Genomic DNA, 26,752 nt, shown 5'->3' on the forward strand with positions numbered 1-26,752 from the left:
CCCGCCTTGGTCTGGTACCCCTGCTCGTCTGCTCCACCATCCTGCCACGGCCAATGCCTGCCATGTTCCACGCTCTGCTGCCTGCTGCTGACACCCGCCATGTTCTACCCGCGCCCCCTGGTGCTCAGCCCATGTCATAGCGACTAGTTTTTCAGTTGTTTGGTTGTTCTACTGTTTGGTCTATTTGCATATTAGGGTTTTATATATATAGATGTTACTAGTGAATGGTAATTACCAAAATTATGGAACTCTGAGTTCTCAAAATCTAAATTACAATATAAAAAAAAACTTTTTGTATTAAGTTAAACTGGTGACAGTGGCCAATAAAATAGGAATAAATTATGAGCAATGTTATCATACCTTGAAAAATGTCCAAGAAAGGACACAATAAATTTTCTGAGATAGGTGATTCTTTAAAAAAATAATAATCTGAAGAAACTTATCCTTCAATGCGTTTAAATAGATGGAACTACTCTTAAAGGAAATAATGTTGTACTGGAATAGTACCTGACTAAAACATAAGTGAAACTTTCTTTTATCTTTACAGCAAAAAATTTTTACTAATTAGAGAAATCGGAGAAAAAGAAATAGGCTTATTAACTAATTATATTAAATCTTTATATATCAACCAAAATAGTAATGTCTACGAAGATGGCTAGGCAGACCTTAACATTTTCCCCTAGATTTTGGATCCTGAGAGAAAATTATAATTCTATATGAATTTGGCCATAAAAGAAATCAAGGATTAAAGTTAAATTAGGAAAAAACTCTAGGAAACTGATTATAGTTATAAGAGAGGTAAAGGATGCTTGATCTTCCTATAACTCATACAACTGGAACAAAAGAGAAGGAAAGAGAATTAAATTATGAGATGTCAACATTATTTTTTCATATAAAACAGACAGAAATAAGAATAATGTATAAAATTATACAGCTACTAAGAAACATAGCTGAATTAAATGTAAACACTTTATCTCATTTTAATCAGTTGTAAAAAAGGATAAAAGAAATGTAAAGGAATCATGAGTTCCTCTGTAAATCTTGGTTTTATAAAGTTATCTTTCATCTGCTTACATGAGGAAAAAAATGGAGAAATTCTTACCTTTTATGCAGGTTTAAAAAACTATGTATACAAACATACAAACAATTAAGACAATACCTTACAATTTAAAGTTTTGCAGTGATGAAAACCAATAACTTACAGTAATCACCTTTTAAAACTTGTTCTTAATCAGGAAGAATTAGGCACATGAAAGTCCTCAAAGAAAACAAGTTATAAGGCTTACACTTATTTTATTTTTCTTACAACTTTCAGTGAAGCCAAGCGATTTTATATAATTCCATATCAAAGGTAACATATACTAGAGATCCCTAATTTCTGTTGGAAGGGACCTACAAACCCATCATACAAAATTTGAGAGCATACTGGGGTATTATAGAGAGCCAACACAATTTAAGGGCAGAGCTACTCTTGAAAAAGAATCTCATTTTTAAAAGGATAATTGGATTGTTGATTTAAACATTATACCGAATGAACACTGGTCTAACTGCCTACTTTGTTGTTACTGCTATATAACACTGAAGACCATATCCTTGTTATCTACAACCCCCAAATTCTAACAGAAACATGTAAGTAGAGCAATTTATAGATTACAAAGCATTATAATACATGTCATCTCATTTGATCCTCACATATTCTGTGAGGTAAGTTGGGACCAAAAATTGCCTTATCCTCATTTTCAACTGAAGACACTGAGACTAAGAGAAGTTAAATGACCTGTGCACTTCACACCATAATTATGGGTTTTTGAATTCCAAGCCCAGTGGAATTTTCATTACACTAGACTATGTAAGTCATCCAAGTATGATAATATATATAAATGTACCTTTGGCATGTCAAAAGTGGTATAAATATCACCAGAGTGAAATTTTGGTATATTAATGTTTTCTAAGTTTTAGCCAATGATCCTCTATTTTATAAAAAAAATGTAAGTCGTTCATTTTATTTCATGGGGCTATAGCCTAAATCAAGATAGTTACAAATTTCAGTTATTTCCAGCTGTTATCACAAAGAAATTAATGAGGTAGGTTAAAATGTTGAAAAAATTTTCTAATTTGAAGAGATTCTTAGATTTCTAAATCTGCTTTAAGAAGAAGCAGAAAGAGAAAATTATTACTAATGAAGGTTTGCTTAAGTATTTATTCACCCAACTAATACCCAAAGATTTAATTTCACATAAAACCAAAAAGAGCCTAAATACTTCTAAGAATAGCTCTCACCATTAAAAATGAATATAAAGTGTTGGTACAAGTTTGTGTGTATGTGTATGTGTGTGTGTATATATACTTTATATATATATATATTTTAGTTTAAATAGTAATATGGACTGGGAAATATGCTTCATTTGGTATAATTTACTTATTTCTTATTACTTGTTACATGTTATTTTGGTAAAGCAGAGTTAATTTCACTTAGTTTAAATTCAGACCCTTCAATTTTTTTTGAAGTGAGACTCACTGTTAAGAGTAAAAGTGAGTTGTATGACATGTTATTCATTTATTAAAAAATTTACTATGTAGTAAGCCCTGTGCTAGTTATTGAATTATTAATCAATTATTCTTTGAAGCTATTATTTTAGCTTAATATTGTCTTGGATTTTTTAACTCCTGAATAAATTAAACACAATATTGGTAAAATCAAAGTACTTTCTGAAAACCTTTTGATTATATATTAACATTTGAGAGAGCACTATTATTTTCTCAGCTGTCAATTGAACGAACAAAACACTAAACATTATCATGTGCCAATCACAACACAAATTAAACATATGGTAAGAAAGCTGTCCAGACTTGCTCAAATTGGTTTAAGCTAGTTGAAACTTGAAATGCTGTTCGCTACATATAGTTCTTCAACTGTCTTTGAAAAACAAATTAATTTGGAGCACTAGTTTGATAAATAACATGGCCCAAACTAAATATTGTTATTCAAAACAATGAATTAACAATATTAAATAAATTTTGTGTTGCAAAATTAAGATACTTCCAGTATCTTAATGTCAATAGAAGCCAGGCCTCTCTGGAGTTTAGAATATTTTTCTGAACTAAAATGTCAATATAGCATTTACATATATATCAACAGTTAAATAGAGAAGATATAAATGAATACATAAAATCAAGAAGCAAAAATTAGTATTTTCATAATGTTCAATTAACTGTCTATACTTGGCCACTTGTACAAGAAAACCAATTAACATTTTGGCAATTGATAACATAATGCAGATGGCGATGACTGACAACATCTTTGAGCTCAAACTGGTACCTTCTATTTTAACTTCTTATTTTTGTTTTTGAATGCTTGTGTTGGTCCTCTCATGCTGTTCTCAGGAGAGATTCTCAGACAAAAGCCTCATGAATTGTTCATTTATTTATAAATAAGTTGTAAATTTGGCCTTCAGAGAAAAGGTTTACTAAATGTCAGTTATGAGGGAATTTATATTGTCTTGATCACTTACTCCAATTCCAAGGAGAAAGACAACGAAGACAGAAAAAAATTACATTGTGGGCCAAATGTTCAAATATATCTTATGCGGAATTAATAACAAAAATATTAACATGTACTTTGAAAAAAACATGATATATAAATTATTACCAGAAAACTGACTTTTGTGTCTGATAAAAGCTACTTTTTCAACACCTAATTCTTTGTTACTTTTTGTTTTTTAAAAAAGAGAGTAAAAGTACACATGAACCAAACACATGTCAAGCAATGTATGATAGTAGCCCTCAAATAAATCTCTTAAAACCTCAATAATCTTAATCCCTTATATTTTAGTTTTCAAAGAGTTTTCATATGATTTTTCATTTGATCCCCTATTTGACAACTTTGTGAGGTAGGTATTTATCTTTTATCTTCATTTACAAACAAGGGAACTAAAGCTCAGAGAAGTTGACTTTTTAAAGGTCAAAAGCCAGCAAATGACAAAGCCAGGCCTCTCTGGAGTTTAGAATATTTTCTAAGGTGTCATTCTTGGATTATCTGCGTAAGAATCACCAATGGTATTTTTATAACTACAGATTTTAAATTCTTACCATCTTTGAGTTACAGAATGAGAATTTTGGAGAGTGGGGTCAGCATTTCACATTTCATAATGGACAAATAAAGTGGAAAACAATTTTGTATCAGGTAATGATGTAAAAGTATAATATTGAGTCCACCTACATTTTCACGTGATATAATGAGACGCCATCAGATCATCAACAGAAGCAAATCAGTTCAAAACAGCCTGAAGCCTGGCTACAGATTAGAATCACCTAGAAAACTTATTTAAAAACCTATCCTCATCTGAATGAGAGGAAGGCTTGAGCATCAGAGGTTCCCCAAATGATTCTTACCTCTAGTCGGGGTTGAGGACATGCTTGTTTAAAATGTTTTTCTATACAATACATCCAGCATTTTCCAATAATTTTCTTTCTCTTCTGATCAATTTCATGCCTAATACAGTTACCAGTTTTTATTGTAAATTATTTAAATGTTACAAGACAAAATGTCAAAAATTTTGATATTTTTAAGATTACAAGATACTTCACAGCAAGACGAATCATGCTTCATTTAGTTACAGTGATTTTTCAGATACCCCATATAAATCACCACTTTGGACCGAGGTTATATATATTTCAGCTGTAAACAAGACTGATCCAGAATCTGAATACAAAGGAGGGGGCAAAAGCTGTAGCCTATTTGCTACTGGGCAATGCAAGTACAGACAATCAACTCATTGATAGGAGGGGCTGGATGTCAAGATCTGGTGGCTTTGGCAAGATCACATCTCACTGCAGAAAAATACAACAATGAATACAGAGAAAACATTTTGCCATTTTGTAATTGTGGTTACCACAAAAAAACCTTATAATGTGTGATGCTTATCTTATTACATGTTTCCATGAACAGATCTGAACATAAAGTTCTCTACGAATTAATATTACTACATGGGAAAAGGCTACAAATTATTTTTTCCAACATGCATATGGATAAGTTATAAAAACACTGCCAGTAAAAGGAATATTTACAAAAGTAATAAAAACAGCTCACTTACTGGGAAAAAATGGCCACTGATATTCCTAATCCTGTATTTCTCTGGATGAAATTTATTTTGATAGAATTTTGAAAAAGCCTTCAATACTCTAATCAGATTCTTCTGTTGATCTTATATTCTATCAGTTAAAATACCCTTGCTGATTTATCAAATTCTCTTACAGTTTAAAACCACAGTTCTTTTTCACTTATGGAAATAAAACTACAAAATCCTACCATTCATCCGAGAAATAAGCCTTGCATAGAAAATTCTTTAATTCTGAAATTTTGTTTTATTAACAGAACGACTAGAATGTTGTCTCACAACTAGTTGACATTATATATGAAAGTTCACTACAAAGCAGTCACCACACATTTAGGATTTTTCTAAATATAAAATAGTGGGTTTATAAAAATGCTTACCAGACAAATAATTCTCTCTTCGTTACCTAGAAATAAGAATTATTTATGTGACAATATAATTTTAAGACGCCTTGATATTCCAAGTTTGATGCAATATAAAAAGCAAAAATTTACTCTTCCAATGGACACATCTGCACCTGACTGAACGCATGATAACAGTGAGTTACAGCAGTCAGTCATGCTAAAGGCAAAGAATAAAATCTGCTTTATAAAACGGCACAAATTTTCCACCTTAGAACAAATTAAGCACTGGTTCCATCTTCTTCAATAACTCGGTTCATGCTGGTGCCATGTGTGATGTGAGTCATAGGATTATTACTGAGATCCCGGATGCTGCTATGTCGTGACTGTTCATTGAGACGATGAGAACTACTGTGCCTGGAGTGATCTGTTAGTCGTGACATGCTGCCATGAGGTAGTCTCTCTTCCATTCCTCTGTAACTGCAGGGAGTATACCTAGTACAGGAGAGTTTATTTTGAAGCAAGTAATAGAACACATCAGAAAAATAACACGAAATTTTTCATGAAAATGCTGCACTAAATGAAATAATTAGGAAACCAACAAGTGAAAAAGTAACAACCACCTTTGATGATATACAGCAATTTCATTAACACTGTAGAATTATTCATATGGCTAACCAAAAAAAAGGGAAGAAAATATACTCATTGGATTCAGAATTAAGGTCCTATTCTTTGCAAAAGGACAGAAATCAAGGTTAATTTTTCTCATTCAAATAAGTTATGGTTTATGGGGTGAGTTCAAGAAGAGGAGGAAAAACAATGGAGGAAAGATGGCACTGGCCTCAGGAGTGTAGAAAATTGGCTATAATCAGAAGTACAGCAACTCAAATTTTACTAAAAGATTAGGAAGAGGGAGCATATGAAATTAGAGGAGAAATTAGTGTAACCAAAAAGGAAAAGGAAAAAAGATGAATGAACTGGCAAGCAACAATGACAGCATGTGCTGACAGCTTCTTTCCAGATAGCCCAGTTAACAATTAAATTAACTACTGTAAATGATGTTAATTATTTTTCCTCGGTGCTGTGAGGATACTATGCTATTTCATAGAGGTACATCTACTTAAATATACATAACAACATACTAATACACTATAACTTATATTCCTGCTAAAGCAAATTCTCTCAGTACCCTGAACAAAGATGCAGCTTTTGAGTATGCCAACGGCTACACTGCTTATTGTGGACAGTCTTCTCCTCCATCGTTGTACTCATTTTGAAAGCAGCAATGGGGAGCTGTTAAATTTTCTTTTGTACCAATCCTGACTCACTGAGCCCCTATCAGATATAAGAATACTCACACTCAGATGTACACCTTTTTGTAAAAAGTATTTAATTTAGGATAACAAATCTCAAAGAAAACTAACTGAATATAATTTATAACTTTGACATATTAAATTTTAAGTAATGTTTCTAAAAATAAAAAAGAATATAGCAGGCCATTTCTTTTTAAAATAGTCATCAAAATAACTAATATGCAGCTGAAGACCTATTGGGTGTCAAAGTATTTATTTATCATTCTTTCATAATTATAACAAATTTCATGACTCAATATGAACCATTTATAAAATTTAAAGATTTTTAAAACTATGACTTTACTGATTTTAGAAAGAGGAAAAGAGAGATAGAAACATCAATGATGAGAGGATCATCAATTGGCTCCTTCTTGTATACCCGCCCCCCCCCTCCCCCCCCCACTGGGTATCAACTCCACAACCCAGGCATGTGCCCTGACCAGGAATCCAATAGTGACCTGGTTCATGGGTTGATGCTGAAATACTGAACCACACTGTCTCGGCTAAAATTTAAAGATTTTAAAGACTGATTCATGAACTTCTGAGGAGATCTAGTTTGATAGTGTGCTTATTAAATAATGTTTTCATTAGATCAGAGATTTTAAAAATTGAAAAGTCCTTTTAATATTATAAAAGAAAGCATATCTTTTGTTTTCAGTTTTAAATTTGACTTGCATATTTTGATAAAATAATTACAGTGTTAATTGAAAATTTCAGAATGAGCTTGGTATTCTATTATTATTTTGCAAAACAATTACTGCCCTAAACTGAGTGAAAGATTTTTCCAAATTTGATCTGCCAGCTAATTTGAAGCTCTTTCACTATCATGACTTCATAAGTATTGTTTAAAATAAATATGGCAAATAAATCAAATGAAAAAAAATCTGCTTCAGCTCTAGGAATGATATCAGATTAATTAAAAAACACCAAATCACTACTTAAAAATACGAATTGGATATTTTCTTAAATGAAACCTATGTTTCTTAGTTATGAATATGAATCAAAGAATACATTTTTCATAGAAAAATTACTATATTGAGTTATCATGTCTATTTATTGAAGTGAAATATATGGCTATCCACAAAATTCTATAATATAAATAACCTGCCCATGGATAATTAGAAATCAACTACATAGAAAAATAAATTTAATTATAGTATTTAATCTCAATTGTATATGTGGGACTTACCAAGTTTATTTATATTTTGACAATCATTTAAACCACTGTGACCATCTAACATACACTAAGAAAATGTACATTAGTCTTAATGTAAGCTTAGGCAAAAATAATTAGGATGGTTAATTTGCTGAAAAGATAATATGGTGTAGTCCAAAGTCAAAATGAAAAAAACTTGAAGATGATTTACTCTCTTTGATTCTCTATACAATGAATAATTCAATTCATTGTAATTTCACTAGTATCTCATTATGCATTCCCTAACTTTCCCTTGTTGACACCTAGTTTTACCATCCTACTCACTCATTGTAATTCAAATATGGCAACTGAATCAAATGGAAAAAATTTTTTTACCTACCTTTACCTACCTACTCATCCACTTGCTTTTCTAACCATCTTCTCATCTAATCACCCATTACTTACTCTTTGAGGTTGATTTACATGTGTAAGGTATTTGCCTCAGGGTATTTATTTTACATAGCACTGAGTTCAATTATCCATCAAGGAGTCTGGACTAGAGTATTGTGAATGTGTGTGTGTGTGTGTGTGTGTGTGTGTGTGTGTGTGTTTATGTGTGTGTTATTTCATAACCAAGAAACCGTAAGATAATGAGAAAAAGATGGCCAAAAGATAATGTTAACAAGTAAACTTAAAAACTGATGGATGGCCCTAGCTGGTTTGGCTCAGTGGATAAGAGTATTGGCCTGCAGACTGAAGGGTCCAAAGTTCGATTCCAGTCAAGGGCAAATGCCTGGGTTGCTGGCTCAATCCCCAGTAGGGAGCATGCAGGAGGCAGCCGATCAATGATTCTCACTCATCACTGATGTTTCTATCTCTCTCTCCTTCTCCCTTCCTCTCTGAAATCAATAAAAAATATATTTTAAAAAATCTCCATGAAATGGCTTTTGGAATTATGATAATCCCTGTTTAGAGTTTTGGGTTTAATGTGGTCTGAGGGTATGGCAGAGAGGCTTACAATATGAGTGTTCTTGCACCACATTATAGAACAACCTTAGTAGGCCGCCTTTATAGTTCTGGGCACTGAATTTCTGGGAAATGCTCACAGTATTTCTAAAATCATTTGTTATTCAATATACTTGTGTGTATATACTATATATACAAACTGAGGAAAGACAACTGTATTGCAAATAGGTCATGCCAAAAGAATGATTTAAAAAGCAATTAACTACCATGGTGATTTCATGACACTATTTTTTATTGATTCCCTCATATGTGTATAGTATAAGCACTTTCTCTGAATCATATGCTGGCTATTCTTCTTATATTATTATTACTGTAAGTATTTTACCAAGGTCTTGTTCTTGATCTGTTCTTTTTTAAATTATGACTTAAGGGCTTCTCACAATTTTAATTACCAACTCCTTATATTAATGATTATAAACTTCCTTATCTAAGCTCCAGATTACAGAGGCTGAAATTCCCTATGTTTAATTACCTTCAGAAATTCTCTATTCAGTATGAACTTATCTTTTGTTACCATTCATTCACTCTATTTATCTTCTCTAAGATACTTTCATGGGCCAATCTGATCTTTCCCTTTTCTGAAGTTCCACAACATCAATCATCTTTAGCATTCACTGTTTTAATTATATGCTGACTTGCACTATTACTTAATTAGTTCTTATGTATATATCTTATCTTCCTTAAAAGGTCATATGTTCCTAGAATGCAGAAATTATACTTTAACTTTCTTCTATATATCTCTATATATGGACTACCACATGCATATGCATAAGCACTGTACTAAAAATAACTGTCCAATCCTTATTGAAAAGGAGGAGGCTAATAATATCAAATGTCAAATGTCATAGTTATTTCATGGAGGATGGTGTTGACAAAATGTATTCTAATTCCCTCCCTCCTTATGAGTGTCATAAGATAGGACCCCTAAATTACTGTAGAAACTTCCCAACTGAGCTTACTTAAAATCTTCTCTCCTGGGCTGCTGCCAAAGTGATCATTCTCAAATACAAAGCTGAATTTATCACCACAATTGCCCACACATACATACTATGCAACAGCCATACTCCAGTACCTAACTCTTCTGTTCTCCTTGCCTCTGCATATATATTCTTTCCCTATCTTTAATTTCCAAGTGCTTCCCCTGAATCATATTCACTGTAGCAGTGCAATGTTGTTTGTGAAGTTTTCTCTGACTATCCATGATAATTTGATGGGTTTCTTCTCTGGGATCCTAAAGCACCCTGTATATATATTTTTAAATATATATATATATATTTTTTTTATTTTTTTTTTTTACAGAGAGGAAGGGAGAGGGATAGAGAATTAGAAACATCAATGAGAGAGAAACATCGATCAGCCTCCTCCTGCACACCCACTACTGGAGATGTGCCTGAAACCAAGGTACATGCCCTTGACCGGAATCGAATCTGGAACCCTTCAGTCTGCAGGTCAATGCTCTATCCACTGAGCCAAACTGGTCAGGGCTATAATTTTATTATACACAAGGAAAAAATAGATAAAAAGTAGAAAATATAACATAGTCAAAAAAAGACTGCTGCTTTTTAAAAACAGAGAGTAGCTGACCCATTAGAAAGTAAAAGATCTTATGAGAAGTCTCAATCTAAAAAGAAAGTATAGAAATCATATCCTACACTAGGACAGAGAAGACTGAGAGAAAGGCTAGGATGAGATTGAAAAGATACTAGACAGTTAAAGAAACAGATGTTTTAAAGTTAACATAGAATGCTTTCCATTTTAGGCCTACAAATTTTCATTCTTTCAATTTCCCAAACTGGAAATTGTTAAGAAAACAACAACAACACAAACATTTGATATAGTTCTCTCTAGTTGCTATTATTCCATCATCAATTCCTATCTTTTCATTTCTTCTTTCTAAATATTTTTCAGATCAGTTCTTCCTCTCTTCCCATTGCCACTACTTTCCTATTAATCTTCATCATCTCTTAACTGAATTATTGCAAAACTCCTTAGAAGTGTCTAATCATTGGCAAATTTAACAAGAAAATACATCCCCTTCTCTCATTCTCTCTGTGAAGCTTCTCTGATCCTGTGCCCTTATTATTTTTGTAAGTAAAAATTGGCTGGAATATAGTCATTCCCATTTTGACTACATATTATCTATGGCTGCTTTCATGCTACAACAGCATAAATGAATAGTTACAATAGAGATTGGATAACCCACAAAGCCTAAAATATTTACTATGTGGCTCTTTATAGAAAAAGTTTGACAACCTCTGGACTACACAGTCTTCCCTTGGTATCTGCCCAAGATTAGTTTAGGACCCCCACAGATACTAAAATCCATGGATGCTCATCTTTATATAAAACTAGAGACCCGGTGCACAAATTTGTGTGCTGGTGGGGTCCCTCGGCCTGGCCTGTGGGGATCGGGCCAAAACTAGCAGCCCAACATCCCCCAAGGGTTCCTGGAGTGCGAGAAGCTGCAGGCCAGGCCGAGGGACCCCACTGGTGCACGAATCAGTGCACCAGGCCTCTAGTATGCATATAAGATCTTTGGTTAATCTCTTCCCGCCCTTCCCCCTCCCTCCTTTTCTCTGAGATTCATCAGTCTGTTCCATGTTTCCATGTTTGTGGTTTCCACTCCTGCATTGAATGTCTGCCCCCTGGTGGTCAGTGTGCATCATAGCTACCAGCCAGTCAGCTGGTTGGCCAGTTGCTTAGGCTTTTATATATATAGGCTAGAGGCCCGGTGCACAAAAATTTGTGCACTTGGGGAGAGGGCGGTCCCTTAGCCCAGCCTGTGCCCATTTGCAGCCCAGGACCCCTTGGGGGATGCCCACCTGTCGACTTAGGCCCACTCCCCAGGGGATCAGGCCTAAGCTTGCAGTCAGACATCCTTCTGGCAGCCAAGGAGCCCTCGGGGGATGTCCAACTAAAGGCTTAGGCCCCCAAGGGAGCTGTGATGAAGAAGCTGGGGTGACAGAGGAGCCACGCTGTCCCACCCCACCGCCCTGGGTCGGGTCGCACACGGGACACCCGGCCGGCGGCCGGCCGATCACTGCTGCCCTGCCTGGCCGCCCCAGGTCGGGTTGCACACGGGACGCCTGGATGCAGATAGCAGGCCCGGATGGCAGCAGGGCAGGTGGGATGGCACTGTCCCGTCCCACCGCCCCAGGTGGCAAATAGCAGGCCCGGATGGCGGTGGAGCAGGTGAGATGGCGCTGTCCCGCCCTGCCTACAGTATGCAAATTAGCTGCCATATTTGTTGGCAGTTAATTTGCATATCATGCTGATTAGCCAATGGGAGGCGTAGCGAAGGTATGGTCAATTACCATGTTTGTCTATTAGATAGGACTAGAAGCCTGGTCCACGAAATTCATGCACGGAGGGGGAGTTCCCTCAGCCCAGCCTGCGCCCACTCCAATCGGGGAACCCTCAGCAGTTGGACATCCCTCTCACAATCTGGGACCGCTGGCTTCTAACCACTCACCTGCCTACCTGCCTGATTGCCCCTAACCCCTCTGCCTGCCTGCCTGATTGCCCCTAACCTCTCTGTCTATTTGCCTGATCATCCCTAACTGCGTCAGCCTGCCTGCCTGCTCGCTCCCAACTGCCCTCCCCCTGCCATACTGATCTTGCTCCCAAATGCCCTCCCCTGCAGGCCTGACTTCGCCCCCAACTGCCCTCCTCTGCGGGCGAATTTGGTTCTGACTGATCAGTTTCTATGCCAGTCAGCATCAAAAGCTCCACCTACTAGGTAGCCATTGGCTCCTTAGAGTCACCCAGATTTGGTTCTGACTGGTCAGTTTCTATGCCAGTCAGTGTCTCTGGGCCTATCAACGGGGCCTGATCAGAAAGGCGGGGCTGAACAGCAGCCCCGGTGGAGGCCTGGAGAGAAATAGAGGCGCGGCTGTTGGCCAGGCCTGGAGAGAAAGAGAGGCAAGTTCTGATCAACCTACGGATCAGACCCTGTCTCTCTCTGCAGGCCTTTCTCTGGGTCTGATCCGCAGCCCCCTAGTGCCTAGGCAGTCAGTGCTGGGTCGGGGCACCCTTAGCAGCCTCAGTCAGTGCTGGGTCACCACAGCAACCCAGCACTGACTTCCGGTCTGGTCAAGCCTTTGGTCCTTACGACCCTGGCTCTTTATTATATAGATGGTATATTTGCATATAGCCTACACACACACCCCTATATATTTTAAATCACCCCTACATACTTTAAATCAGCAGTCGCCAACAGGTGGTCCTTGAGGTCTGGAAAGGTTGGCGACCGCTGCTTTAAATCATCTCTAGATTACTTATAATATCTAACACAATGTAAATAGTTGTTTTATTGTACTGTTTAGGAAATGACAAGAAGAAAAAGTCTGTACTTTTAAGTCTGTATTTTTAAGACAGACACAACCACCATAAGTCAAACTACATAGTACACATCAGCAACAAAGTAACACTTTCCCCCCAATATTTTCCATACCCATTTGGTTGAATCCTGAATGCAAAACCCATAGATACGAAGGGCCAACTGTACCATCATACTTATATTTTACTTTAATTATTCACTTACAATAATAACAGAGGTTAAAATCAGGCACTTACTAAGACAGGCACTGTACTAAGCAATTGGATATATTATCTCATTAATTTTTTTACAACAGCCCTAAAGGATATTATTACTATTTCCATTTTACAGATGAGAAAAACTGAAGCTTATCATTCCAGATCCCATGTTGTAAACCACAACATAAGTAGTGACTATATTATTATTCTTTAAAACTGTGAGCTTATTAAAAACATAGATTATGCCTATATCATCTTTGTATTCCCAGAACAGTAGCTGATATAGTAGGTATTCCACAACTGTTTGCTAAATTAATCTTACTAACATAACCATTTTCATCCTGCCTTCTCCCTACTCAATACCCTTTGATGACTCCATATTTTTTACTGCAGCAAGTCTAAGCTTTAAACTCCTCTGACTGGCTTTAAATTGGACCATAATCTGGGACAACTGTTCCTAGCAAAGTTCAAAAAAATTGAAAATGTTCAACTTCTATTTCAGAATTGGCTATTCTTCCTTAAGCTGTGTAACTCTAATTCAGCATATGAAATAAACTAAGCTAGCAATAAAACTCACCTGCCATCACGAGATCTGTGGAGGCTGCCATGATAGCTGCTCACTTTGCTGTGGACACTCCCTGCTTTGCTTCTCTGATCATCCACCATAGCCAGCTGAGTTGAAGAAGCATGTGTGGATGTTCCTTGAGTGGAAGTTCCTCTTGATTTCCTTATAATAGGAGTATTTGGATCCCTCAGGAGGGACTGAGCAAAATCAGGTTCTTGGAGTACTTGTCGGCTCTCATTCACTATCCTAGACAACAAAATACTAAGTTTAAGATACAGTTAACATTCCTATAGACTAACAAACAATACTTTTGTGACGCACTGACGTTATTCTTTAAATTAATTGCTGTCCACATAATGTCTTTAGAACAGATATAACATTGTTAACAGACAAAAGAGTATATAACAAAAATTCATCTCAATCAGCCCAACTGGAGTGGCTCAGTGGTTGAGCAACGACCTATGAAACAGGAGGTCACGGTTCAGTTCCAGGTCAAGGCACATGCCTGGGTTGTGGGCTCGAGCCCCAGTGTGAGGTGTGCAGGAGGCAGCCAACCAATGATTCTCTCTCATTACTGATGTTTGTCTCTCTCTCCCTTTCCCTTCCTCTCTGAAATCAATAAAAATATTTTTTTAAAAAATTCGTGTCAATCTGTTCTCTAAAGTGATAGACAGAAAGAGATCTGTGCTAGAATAAGAAAATAAAAATTTTAGTTTCAACTCTATCAATAAATATGTGATCTTAGGCAAGTCACTACCTCCTTTCCTTCATTTTCCTTATCTATAAAATGAAGTTATATTAATCATTTCTAAAAAGTCTCTTTCAGCTAAAGAATTTTATGATTTGCAAGGGCACTAAAATATTACAAAGATATTACTATAAAATAGAGGAACTGTTTAATTGCATTGTTTATGGAAGTAATGGAGGCCTCAGATACATTTTTTAACTTATAAGAGCAGTTATTTTAAGGCTACAACTTAATTTTCTGGTAGAAGCAGTTGTCTAATGCTAGAATAAACGTCAATGGTCATAATTAGAACAAAAACATGAAAAATTACTTTAAGCAAACATATAATTAAGTCTCAGACATATTAAAGGCTTAAGGAAAATAATTAAGGAGATAAATTATTGTCAAGAGCAAAAGTTTTTAACTGCTATGAAAGTATTAAAAGCAAATGTTTATGATGATGAACAAAGGGGTAATTAAATTAATAAAAGAGCCAATTAAATTGTTGCAAAGATCCGTGTCTCAGTTTATGTAAATCAGTGACTTGAGAGTCAGGATTAAAGTTAAAATTAGATAAAAAATTTCATTAAAAAAACAACAACCTCAAATATGTAAAGATTGGATCATACAGTGAGAAAGTGCATATATTCTTTTTTCAAATTACAAAAGCATTGTTGTTGTTTTTAGAACTTGGGTAGAAAGGCTGAAGGAAAACTGACATTTGTTAAGTACCTGCATTGTGCCAGGTATTTTAAATATATTCTTCTTTGATCCTTTAAAAAATCATTTTATTTAAAACTGATTTTTAGAGAGAAAGAAAGGGAGAGAGAAACATCAATGTGAGAGCAAAACATCAATCAACTTCCTCCTATATGCCCCTGCGACAGGGATCGTGACATGAAACCAGGGCATGTACCTTGACCAGGAATTGAAGCTGCAGCAACCTTTTGGTACACAGGACAACACCCAACCAACTGAGCCACAATGGACAGGACTACCCTTTTTTTCTTTTCTCAATATATTTTTATTGATTTCAGAGAGGAAGGGAGAGGGAGATAGAGACAGAAACATCAAAGATGAGAGAGAATCATTGACTGGCTGCCTCCTGCACACCCCTGTGGATGTGCCCTGACTGGGAATTGAACTGTGACCTCCTGGTTCAAAGGTTGATCCTCAACCACTGAGCCACACTGGTTGGGCCAGGGCTATTCTTCCTAATAATGTTTTTGTTATGGAGACGAATGTCCTGAGAGAATATTTCTAAGAGGATATGAGATATCTATTAAGAATAAATATTGTGGTCCCCATTTTATAGATGAAAAACTGAGGTTTGAAGGGATCAATGGGCTTTCCACAACAAAATCAGTAGTTAGGGATCAAACTTAAGTTTAAGTGGCTTAGAAACCAATCATCAAGTAATGATAAAACAATGTTTACATAATCCTGAAAACAAAGTGTCAAAAACTAAATAGAAGAAAGAGTAAGTCAAAAATAGCACCATCCTAGCTTGGAGGGCCACAATGACTTTGCTGAGGAGGTATCCATGGTTGCAGAAAACCAAGTAAAAGGATCCTTGGGAACTTTTATCAGTGTGAAAAAGATTCTGGCCCAACCAGGTTCTCCCAATAACTAGAATGATTCCTCATAAGGGTAGGTTGGGTAGCTTTATGTGGAATTTCCAATACAACCCCATACAGAATTATTTGTTTACTAGAGGCCTGGTGCATGAATTTGTGCATGGGTGGAGTCTAGCCGGCTTGCCCCGATAGAGGCCAACTGGGCCAGGCTAGCCAGGGGTAGGGGACAGGGGAAGTTGGCCAGCTGGCCTGATTGAACTCCAGTAGAGTTCGCCCCCTGGTTGAACTCCAGTAGAACTCCCGGTCAAGAGGATAATTTGCATATTACCCTTTTATTATATAGGACTAAAGGCCCGATGCACAAAAACTTGTGCACTTGGGGGTAGGGGGCCCCTCAGCCCGGCCTGTGCCCTCTCACAGTCTGGGACCCCTCGGGGGGGACCACTTGCTGGCTTAGGCCTGATCCCCGGGGGATTGGGCCTAAGATGGCAATCAGACATCCCTCTAGCAGCCCGGCAGCCCTTGGGGGATGTCCACTTGCCAGCGGGGAGCAGACATAAGCTGCAGTCAGACATCCTTAGTGCTGCTGAGGAGGCAGGAGAAGCTCCTACCACCACCGCTGTACTGGCAAGCCATCAGCCTGGCTTGTGGCTGAGCAGAGCTCCCCTATGTGGGAGCTCACTGACCACCAGAGGGCAGCTCCTGCACTGAGCATCTACCCCCTGGTGGTCAGTGTGTGTCATAGTGACCAGTTATTCCCAGTCTTTCTGCTGTTAGGGTCAGTTTGCATATTGCCCTTTTATTATATAGGATAGAGGCCTGGTGCATGGGTGGGGGACAGCTGGTTTGCCCTGAAAGGTGTCCTGGATCAGGGTGGGGGTCCCGCTTGGGTGCCTGGCCAGCCTGGATGAGGGGATGATGGCTGTTTGCAGCTGGTCACACCCCCTTCAGGGTGGGAGTCCCCACTGGGGTGCCTGGCCAGCCTGGGTAAGGGGCTGAGGGCCATTTTCAGGCTGGCGGGCGACTGAAGCTCCCAGCCTATTTTTTATTTTTTTTATTCTGGGATTTACTTACCTTCTATAGCTGTCACTGGAGCTGAGAGCCGGTTCCAGCTCTGAGGCTGTGGCTGGCTGAAAGGAGGTATCTGGGTTTGTTTAGCTTCTATAATTGAAACTCTGTTGCCATCACTGGCGCTCTAAGCTCTGAGGCCGTGGTGGCTGAAAGCAGGTATCTGGGTTTGTTTAGCTTCTATAATTGCAACATTGTTGCATCCGGAGCTCAGAGCTGGGCCATGGCAGGCGGGGAACCTTGGCTTCCTCCATCACTGGAGCAAGAAAGCCTCATGTTCGCTTCAGCTGTGTGGCTGCTGGCCGCCATCTTTGTTGGCAGTTAATTTGCATATCCTGATTAGCCAATGGGAAGCGTAGCTGAGGTATGGTTAATCACCATGTTTGTCTATTATTAGATAGGATGATCCAGAGGTGACCAGGAATGTTTAATTCAAGTCCCTTCCTCAGCTTTATGTTGTACTGTGATTAAAATATATTTAAAATGTTCAACAAATACACAGATAAATCACAGTAAATCCTACAAAAAAGACTCCGCGAAAGCAGGAACTTGTCCTGCCTTGTTTGCTATTGAATCCCTGGCATCCCAAAATAGTGCATGGCACATAGTAAGCATTCAATAAAGACTTCTTAAAGAATGAATTAATGCCTAGAAAACATATTTTTGTGGTTGCTGTTGAATGCATCTTTCCCCTTTTTTCCCTCTCTGCCCTATGAAACTGTATTTAAAGGAGAAATACATTATCTGATATCACTAGTAGCAGTCTCAGGATAAGAAATATATATATTTTAAATGTGATTATTTTATTTCAATTTAAACTGTTTAAGAGAAACTACTAATCACTAATATTTTAGAAAATATAGATTTTGGTTATTGAGGCACTTTAAAAGTTGCATAGTGAAAGTACATTAACCCTCGAGAAAACCAAGATGGCGGCATAGGTAAACACCAGAAATTGCTACCTCACACAACCACTTCAAAAATACAACTAAAAGACAAAACCGGCATCATCCAGAACCACAGGAAGGCTGGCTGAGTGGAAATTCTACAACTAGAAGGAAAGAGAAAAGCATACTGAGACTCAGAGGTGTGGAAGTAAAGTGCAGAGGTACGGAGGTGCACGTGGAAAGGGCTGACAACTGAGGACATGGCTGTCTTTTTCAATCGGGAGAAAGACACAAGCTCCCAACTACTCTGAACGCCAGTTCCAGGCGAGTCTCTGGGGACCCAGACTCATACAGGGAGACACTGGACTGTCTGGCATCGGTCGGAACTCGAGGGCGGCTTTCTCTCAGAGATGCTTCCAGTGATTACCGCGGACACTGAGATGTGGGGCCTCTTAGGGTAGGACTGGGGAGCAGCCATAGCTGTTTGCTCCACCCTGTTGATTCCCTGAGACCCCGCCCCACCCAAGCTGTGTGCAGAGGCTTTTACATATGAATGCCCTGGCTCTTTGCAATATAAAAATACCTAACTAACTGCAGCTGGGTCAGAGAAACCCAGAACATCCAAAAGAAGGCCCAAGGCCCCACAGCAGCTTGCACTGCTTCACAGCTGGGCCTCATCTGGGCACCTCCAAACTCCAAACAAAGAAGAGAAATCTGCAGATCTCTCCATAGCTCCTGCTGGGTAGCCTCAGGCAGAGGCTAAATTAGCATCTCCTTAGAGATCCAAGAGCCAGTGTACCCAGCGGTCAGAATGGACCATCCAGATTACAATTCCTCAGATCCACAAGGGACACACTCAGGGAGCAGACTCAGTGAGCACCAAAGCCCCACTGAGGCAAGTCTTGCCCCATAAGGGTGTCTCCAGCACAGAAGTTCTCCCTCCGTAACCACAGCTGATTCTCATAGCCAATTTGCCTGGAGGTCAAATCCTCCCAGTGATACCTACAACAATCAAGGCTTAACTACAACAAGACTGTGCACAAAGCCCACAAAGGGGTGTACCAAGAGTGTCCACCTCAGGTAACTGGGGAGGCTGAGACACTGGGCCCTACAGGACACCTAGCACACAAAGCCACTCCACCAACACAGGGAAGCAGCCAAAATGTGGAGACAAAGAAATAGGTCACAAATGACAGAAATGGAGGAAAGCAAACTACTGGATATAGACTTCAAAACCACACTTATAAGGTTTTTCAAGAATTTTCTAGAAACTGCTGATAAATTTAGTGATACCCTCAAGAAATCAAGTGAGACCCTTGGGGATATGAAAAAGGACCAAGTAGAAATTAAGCATACACTGACTGAAATACAGAATATTATACAGAGTTCCAACAGCAGAGCAGAGGATCCCAAGAATCAAGTCAAAGATTTGAAATACGAAGAAGCAAAAAATACCCAACCGGAAAAACAAAAAGAAAAAAGAATCCAAAAATATGAAGATAGTGTAAGGAGCCTCTGGGACAACTTCAAGCATACCAACATCAGAATTACAGGGGTGCCAGAAGAAGAGAGACAGCAAGATATTGAAAACCTATTTGAAGAAATAATGACAGAAAACTTCCCCTACCTGGTGAAAGAAATAGACTTACAAGTCCAGGAAGCGCAGAGAACCCCAAACAAAAGGAATCCAAAGAGGACCACACCAAGACACATCATAATTAAAATGCCAAGAGCAAAAGAAAAAGAGAGAATCTTAAAATCAGCAAGGGAAAAACAGTCAGTTATCTACAAGGGAGTACCCATATGACTGTCAGCTGATTTCTCAACAGAAACTATGCAGGTCAGAAGGGAGTGGCAAGAAATATTCAAAGTGATGAATAGCAAGAACCTACAACCACGATTACTTTACCCAGCAAAGCTATCATTCAGAACTGAAGGTCAGATAAAGAGCTTCACAGATAAGAAAAAGCTAAAGGAGTTCATCACCATCAAACCAGTATTATATGAAATGCTGAAAGGTAACCTTTAAGAAGAGGAAGAAGAAGAAAAAGGTAAAGATACAAATTATGAACAACAAATACACATCTATCAACAAGTGAATCTAAAAATCAAGTGAATTAATAATCTGATGAACAGAATAAACTGGTGAATAGAATAGAATCAGGGGCATAAAAAGGGAGTGGACTGACTATTCTCGGGTGGGGGGTGGGGGGTGCAGGAAGAGACTGGACAAAAATCGTACACCTATGGCTGAGGACAGTTGGGGGGGGAGGGTAAGGGCAGAGGGTGGGGTGGAAACTGGGTAGAGGGGAGCTATGGGGGGAAAAAAGAGGAACAACTGTAATAATCTGAACAATAAAGATTTAATAAAAAAAAAAAAGAAAGTACATTAACCCATACAAGGCACAACATTTTAAATACAATCTTAAGAATATCTCCCAAAACCCGATTTCCATGGATCCTATCCATAAGTTATTCTACTAATTTAGAATTCAGATATGATGTTCATATAAGATTCTGAGTAAAAAGTTTAAAATAATTTGTTCCTTTGTGAATATTGAAGAACCTTGTTTTATTTTATGAACTAAGGGTTCAAAAAAATTAAAAATTAAAGATTCTTTAAATGTGCCCTCAAAAGACTGCTTTGGCAAGTCTTACCGTTACCATAATATTCTAATATGCAGTGTGGCCAACTATGAATTGAATTAAAATACTTTCTTAAACATATTTTATGTAATCTAATGAAATAATTTTTTCTATATTGGCTTTAATGTGTACTATATTAGAACAGAATAGTATGCTATCTCTTAAATCATTTATGGTTTACTTGGAAGTTCAATTTGAAATGGAAGCCTAATTTAATACCTGTGTGACTTAGGCCAAGGCACTTAACCTCTCTGTGTCTGTTTTCTCATCTGTAACACAAAGATTATAATACATACCAACCCTCACAGGAATATCACGAGCATAATATAAGAATGTATATAAAAGCATTACTTTGTTTTTAATTTTAAGAAAAATTATAATTTGGATTTTTAAAAATAAAGATTGACCTTTCCTCATATCTCTTAGTAAGGAAGAGAAGTTTTTAGCTTTTTTTAAAAAATTGATTTGAGAGGGAGGGAGGGAGAGGGAAAGAGAGAGAAACAAATTTATTGTTCTACTTATTTATGCATTCATTGATTGATTCTTGTATGTATCCTGACTGGAGATTGAACATGCAACCTTGGTGTACTGGGATGACACCCTACTCAACTGAGCTATCCAGCCAGGGCCACGTCTTTAGCTTTTTATATTATCTTAAAAATGTTTTTTATTGATTTTAGAGAGAGAAACATCAATTGGCTGCCTCCTGCATGCCCCCTCCCCCACTCCTAACTGGGGAGAGAGCCCATACCTGGGCATGTGTCTTGATCAGAAATCCAACCCCTGACAGGGAATCAAACCAGTGACTTTTTGTTGCACAGGACAATGCTCAACCAACTGAGCCAAACCAAGGTTTTAGTTTTTAATTAAGACATGCTACTATGCCAGTCTTAACTGATGGCAGCTGAAGTTATAATCCAAATTAGTTTAATGTAAGCAACACAAAAACATTGACGTGAATGTGAAGTCTGTGAACATTGTGCTAATTTACTTCAACTTACTCTTTTTTCCTACGACCATGAAAAAAACTGGCCCATTCAAAGCATGTCTTTTTGCTTCCAACCCAAAATATGGAGGGAATACCAACTATGAGAGCCATCAGGTATTTCATCAGAAAGAGAATCAGGTCTGGACGACTCATTTGAGTGACCTACAAGAAGAGAAAGAAAAATATCTTAAATATATAAAAAGAATTATTTATTAAAGGCCATTATAAAAATCTTTAAAATAAACAACAGTAAAGTAATTCTACATTTTGATGTTTTCACTTAAATAGTTCTATAGTTAATTTTCTGGTTATATGGAAAAATACACTCCCGAAAATTTTACAATAAATTTATAAATTTGTAATATATATTTTGAGTCTTATATTATTATTAGCTCACATTGGCTGTCTTCTAAAGAAAAATAGTATTAATGTCCAAATAAACCCTGAATAGGAATAGAGGTTCAAGTAATACCTATACTGGCCAATTTTACTAGTCTTATCATTTGCCATCACGATATAAAAAAATTATGATCTTTAATATGCTCTTCAATCTACCTACTTCATTCTTTACTCTGCTGGCTCTTTTCAAGCTTTCTCTTTAAACTATGAGTTACTTGTAAGTGTATTTTCTAGTTTCTAATCAGATTAGATTTTCAAAAATTTGTGTTTATTGCTGGTTTCAAGTTTAATTACTGTGGTAAGAGAATCTGGTCTATAGATTCTGGTTACCTTAAATTTTGGAGACTTCTTTTATGATTGAGCATACAGTTTTCTAAGTATTCCTTGTGTGGTAAAAAATAACACATATTCTCTATTTGCTAATTTTCTAAATGTATTAGATCAACTTCATCAGTTGTGTTGTTCAAATTTTCCCTATATTCTTGACTAATTTTCTGTTTACCTACTCATTTTAGTACAGGTATGCTAAAATCTCTCACATAACTGTGAACTCATCAGTTTTCTTTCTAATCTTGCCAGTTTTTATTTTCAAGTCTATATGAGGTGTTAGGTAAATTCAATAATGCTCTAGCTGCTTATTTTGCTTTATGAATACTCTTCACTTTACATTGTATTTTATCTGACATTACTACTGTCAAATCAGCTTTACTTCCATGTTCAAATAGCTCTAGCTTTCTGCCTATCTGTCCCAGTTCTGTCCTCTGGAGCTAAGAAGAATAGAGCAACCACTCCGGAAGACCAAGTCGAGTCAATGAGATACCCTGCCAGAAGCAAAACTTAAAAACACAGTGTAAGTACTGGGAACAAAGAGACAACAAGACTATCTAGAAAATCCAAGAGAATCAACTAAAAAATCAAACAGAAACAGTCAAAGGGTTCAGTAACTTAAGTTGGACAAGATTAATATAGAAAAATCAAAATATATCAATAACCAGATAAGAAAAATAATGAAAACCATTTAATTTATAATCTTAACAAAAACTATAAGACACCTAGGAATAAACCTAATAAGAAAATGATAAAACCTTACTGAAGGACACAGAAAAACTGAAGTAAACAGAGAAATATTCCATATTTCTACATGTAAAGACTCAATGTTTTAAAGATGTCAATTTAATTATCCCCCAAAATAATCCTATAATCTGAAAAGATCAATAGGATTTTTCACAAGATATAAAATGTTAGGTATATAAGTATTTCAAATAAATGAGGCAAAGATAGATTGTTTAATAAGTGATGTAGGAATGGTTGGCAATCTACCTGGAAACAAAATAATTTAAACACGACCTCAAATAGTAAGGAAAAATAAATTCTAGAAAGTTAAAAAAAATCATAAATCTATGAAAATCATAAAGCATTTTTATAATGGAGGGTGTGAAGCCTTTTTAGAAGAGTAATATGAAACAAAGAAGTTATAAAAGAAAAAGGCTGATAGTTTTGGTTACTAAAAACTTAAAACTTCTGTAGAACAAGAAACTATAAATCAAATTAATAGACTAATGACTAACTAGGAATATTAATTGCATTATCTATCAATAAAGTAAACCTAAAAAGAAATCAAATGAATTAATAAAGATAGCATAAATAAATTAGAAGACAAAATCAATTAATAAACCCAAAGCTGGTTATTTGAAAAACATAATAAATAACCATCCTCTAGCCCAGCGGTTCTCAATCTGTGGGTCGCGACCCCTTTGGGGGTCAAATGACCCTTTCACAGAGGTCGCCTAAGACCATCAGAAAACACATACATAATTACATATTGTTTTTTGATTAATCACTATGCTTTAATTATGTTCAATTTGTAACAATGAAATTGGGGGTCACCACAACATGAGGAACTGTATTAAAGGGTCGCGGCATTAGGAAGGTTGAAAACCACTGCAGCCCAATCAAAACAACATAGGGAAGCTCAGTGGTTGAGTGTCAACCTATGATCCAGGAGGTCAGGGCACATGCACGGGTTGTGGGCTCAATCCCCAGCTGGGGGCATCCAAGAGGCAGCCCATCAATGATTCTCTCTCGTCATTGATATTTCTATCTCTCCCTTCTTCTCTAAAATCAATAAAAATATATTTAAAAAAACAACAAAAAAGGAAAGAAAAGAATTCATGTGCATATACACACACGCAGAAATGGTAAATAAACAGCTACAAAAGACAAAACTAAAATAATATTAAGAGATTACTTTGCTCAATTGCATGCAAATAAACTTAGAAATGAATGAAAACAAATAATAAGAAAATATAAACAAAACTAAGCACAGCCCTGGCCAATTTGGCTCAGGGTTAGAGCGCTAGCCCACATAATGAAGGGTTTTGGGTTCGATTCCTGGTCAAGGGCACATACCTCAGTTGCAGGCTCGATCTCCAGCCCCAATTGGGGTGCGGATAGGAGGCAACCAATTGATGTCTGTCACATTGTTTTTCTCTCTCTCTCTCTCCCCCCCCCCTCCTTCTTTCCCTCCACTCTCTCTAAAAAAAATCAATAGAAAATATATCCTGAGGTGAGAGTAAAAAACCAAAACAAAAAACTGACCCCAGAAGCAAGAATAAAATTGTGCCTAACTCAATAGATTTGATAAAACAATAAATCTATAGATATTCCATTTATGAATTTTTATGCAAAGAGAAAATTCAAAGAAAATGTCATAGCCTTGGTCAGGTAGCTCAGCCCCAATACACCAGGGTTGCGGGTTCAATCCAGGAGTCAAGGCATCAAGCAATGAATGCATAAGTAAGTGTAAAATGAATCAGTGTTTCTCTTTCTTTCTCTCTCTCCCCCTTCTTCTCTCTCAAATCAATAAATTTAAAAAGAATATGTCATAACCAAATATAGAAAAGCAAGGATGGTTCAATATTAGGAAACTGATTTATACATTCGATACATTATTGGATCAAAGAGAAAACATATACAATCATTTCTATGTATGCCAAAAAGGAATTTGATAAAATTATCCATAATTGTTTTTTAAATTATAATATCCATTTATTAAACATTGTAATAAAATAAAAATAGAAGATATGCCCTTACAGTGACAAAATAAATCTATGTTATTCCAAAAGCCAGTACCATGTTTAATGGGAACACCAGAAGTTACTAGCCTCATTAAAGTCAGGAATACAAGAGGATCTACTCTTACTACTCTTAATTAACCTTGTATCAATAGTTCTAACTGCATTAGACAAAAAAAGGTATAAAAACTATAAAGGATGAGAAAATGATTATTTACAAATAATGTAATTTTTAAAAATGTATTTTTGTTAATTTCAGAGAGGAAAGGAGAGGGAGGGAGCGATAGAAACATAAATGATTCGAGAAAATCATTGATTGGCTGCCTCCTGCATGACTCACACTGGGGGTCAAGTCCACAACCTGGGCATGTGCCCTGACTGGGAATCAAACTGTAACCTCCTGGTTCATAGGTCGAGGTCAATGCTCAACCACTGAGCCACGTCGGCTGGGCACAGATAACCTAATTTTAAGTGAATAAAGTAAAAACTATTATAAATCAGAAGCAATATGACTAGGTGCAAAATAAAATACTGAAATCACTTTCAGATATACAAATTAACAGTTACTAGGTAAAAGAAAGAAAATTCTTTATTTGCCATTGTTATGGAATGAACTGTGTCCCCCTAAAATTCATATGTTGAAGCCGTAACTCCCAGTACCTCAGGATGTGATTTGTTTGGAGATAGAGTCTTTAAAGTGATAATTAGGCCCAGCTGGTGTTGCTCAGTGGTTGAGCATCGACCTATGAAACCAAGAGATCATGATTTGATTCCTGGCAGGGCCCATGCCCGGGTTGCCGGCTCAATCTCCAGTGAGGGGTGTGCAGGAAGCAGCCGATCAATGATTCTCTCTCATCATTGATGTTTCTGTCTCCCCCCTCTCCTTTCTTCTCTGAAATCAATAAAAAATAAATTAAAAGGTAATTAGGATTAAATGAAATTTTATAGGTGGGCCTTAAATCAATTGGACTGATGTCCTTACAAAAAGGGGAAATTTGGACACATAGACACAGGGATGAACGTACACAGAAAAAAAAAACAAACGTGAAGAAAGCGTAAAAGGGTCAGCAGCCAAAGCCAAGAAGAGAGGCCTCAGAGAAATCAACTGTGCTGGCACCTTGATCTTGTGCTGGCACCTTGATCTTGGAGTTCCAACCTCCATAACTGTGTTTAAGCAACCCAGTCTGTGTATCTTGTTTTGGCAGCCCTAGCAAACTAATACTTCCATGTTAACAACAAAAGGGACAAAACACCAAGGAATAAATTTAATAAGAATAATGAGTGATGCATTAGAAGAAGCTTTAAAATGCTTATAAA

General features: G+C 37.0%; 1 protein-coding gene across 4 annotated transcripts in view; it reads right to left on the reverse strand.

The window, feature by feature from the left end:
* Positions 1–139: 139 nt before the first annotated feature.
* The window catches only part of FZD3 (frizzled class receptor 3), a 104,112-nt gene continuing 77,499 nt past the window's right edge, over positions 140–26,752 (reverse strand). For all 4 annotated transcript variants that reach the window (XM_036314417.1, XM_036314416.1, XM_036314418.1 and 1 more), the window contains 3 exons: positions 21,976–22,124; positions 14,082–14,315; positions 140–5,950 (listed from right to left, as the gene is read on the reverse strand). In XM_036314417.1, coding sequence (XP_036170310.1) covers positions 5,737–5,950; positions 14,082–14,315; positions 21,976–22,124 — 597 coding nt within the window. In that variant the 3' untranslated portion in view covers positions 140–5,736. The remainder of the gene's footprint in view (positions 5,951–14,081; positions 14,316–21,975; positions 22,125–26,752) is intronic.

This window comes from Myotis myotis, unplaced genomic scaffold (assembly GCF_014108235.1).
Source record: "Myotis myotis isolate mMyoMyo1 unplaced genomic scaffold, mMyoMyo1.p scaffold_m19_p_6, whole genome shotgun sequence".
NCBI classification, from domain to species: Eukaryota; Metazoa; Chordata; class Mammalia; order Chiroptera; family Vespertilionidae; genus Myotis; species Myotis myotis.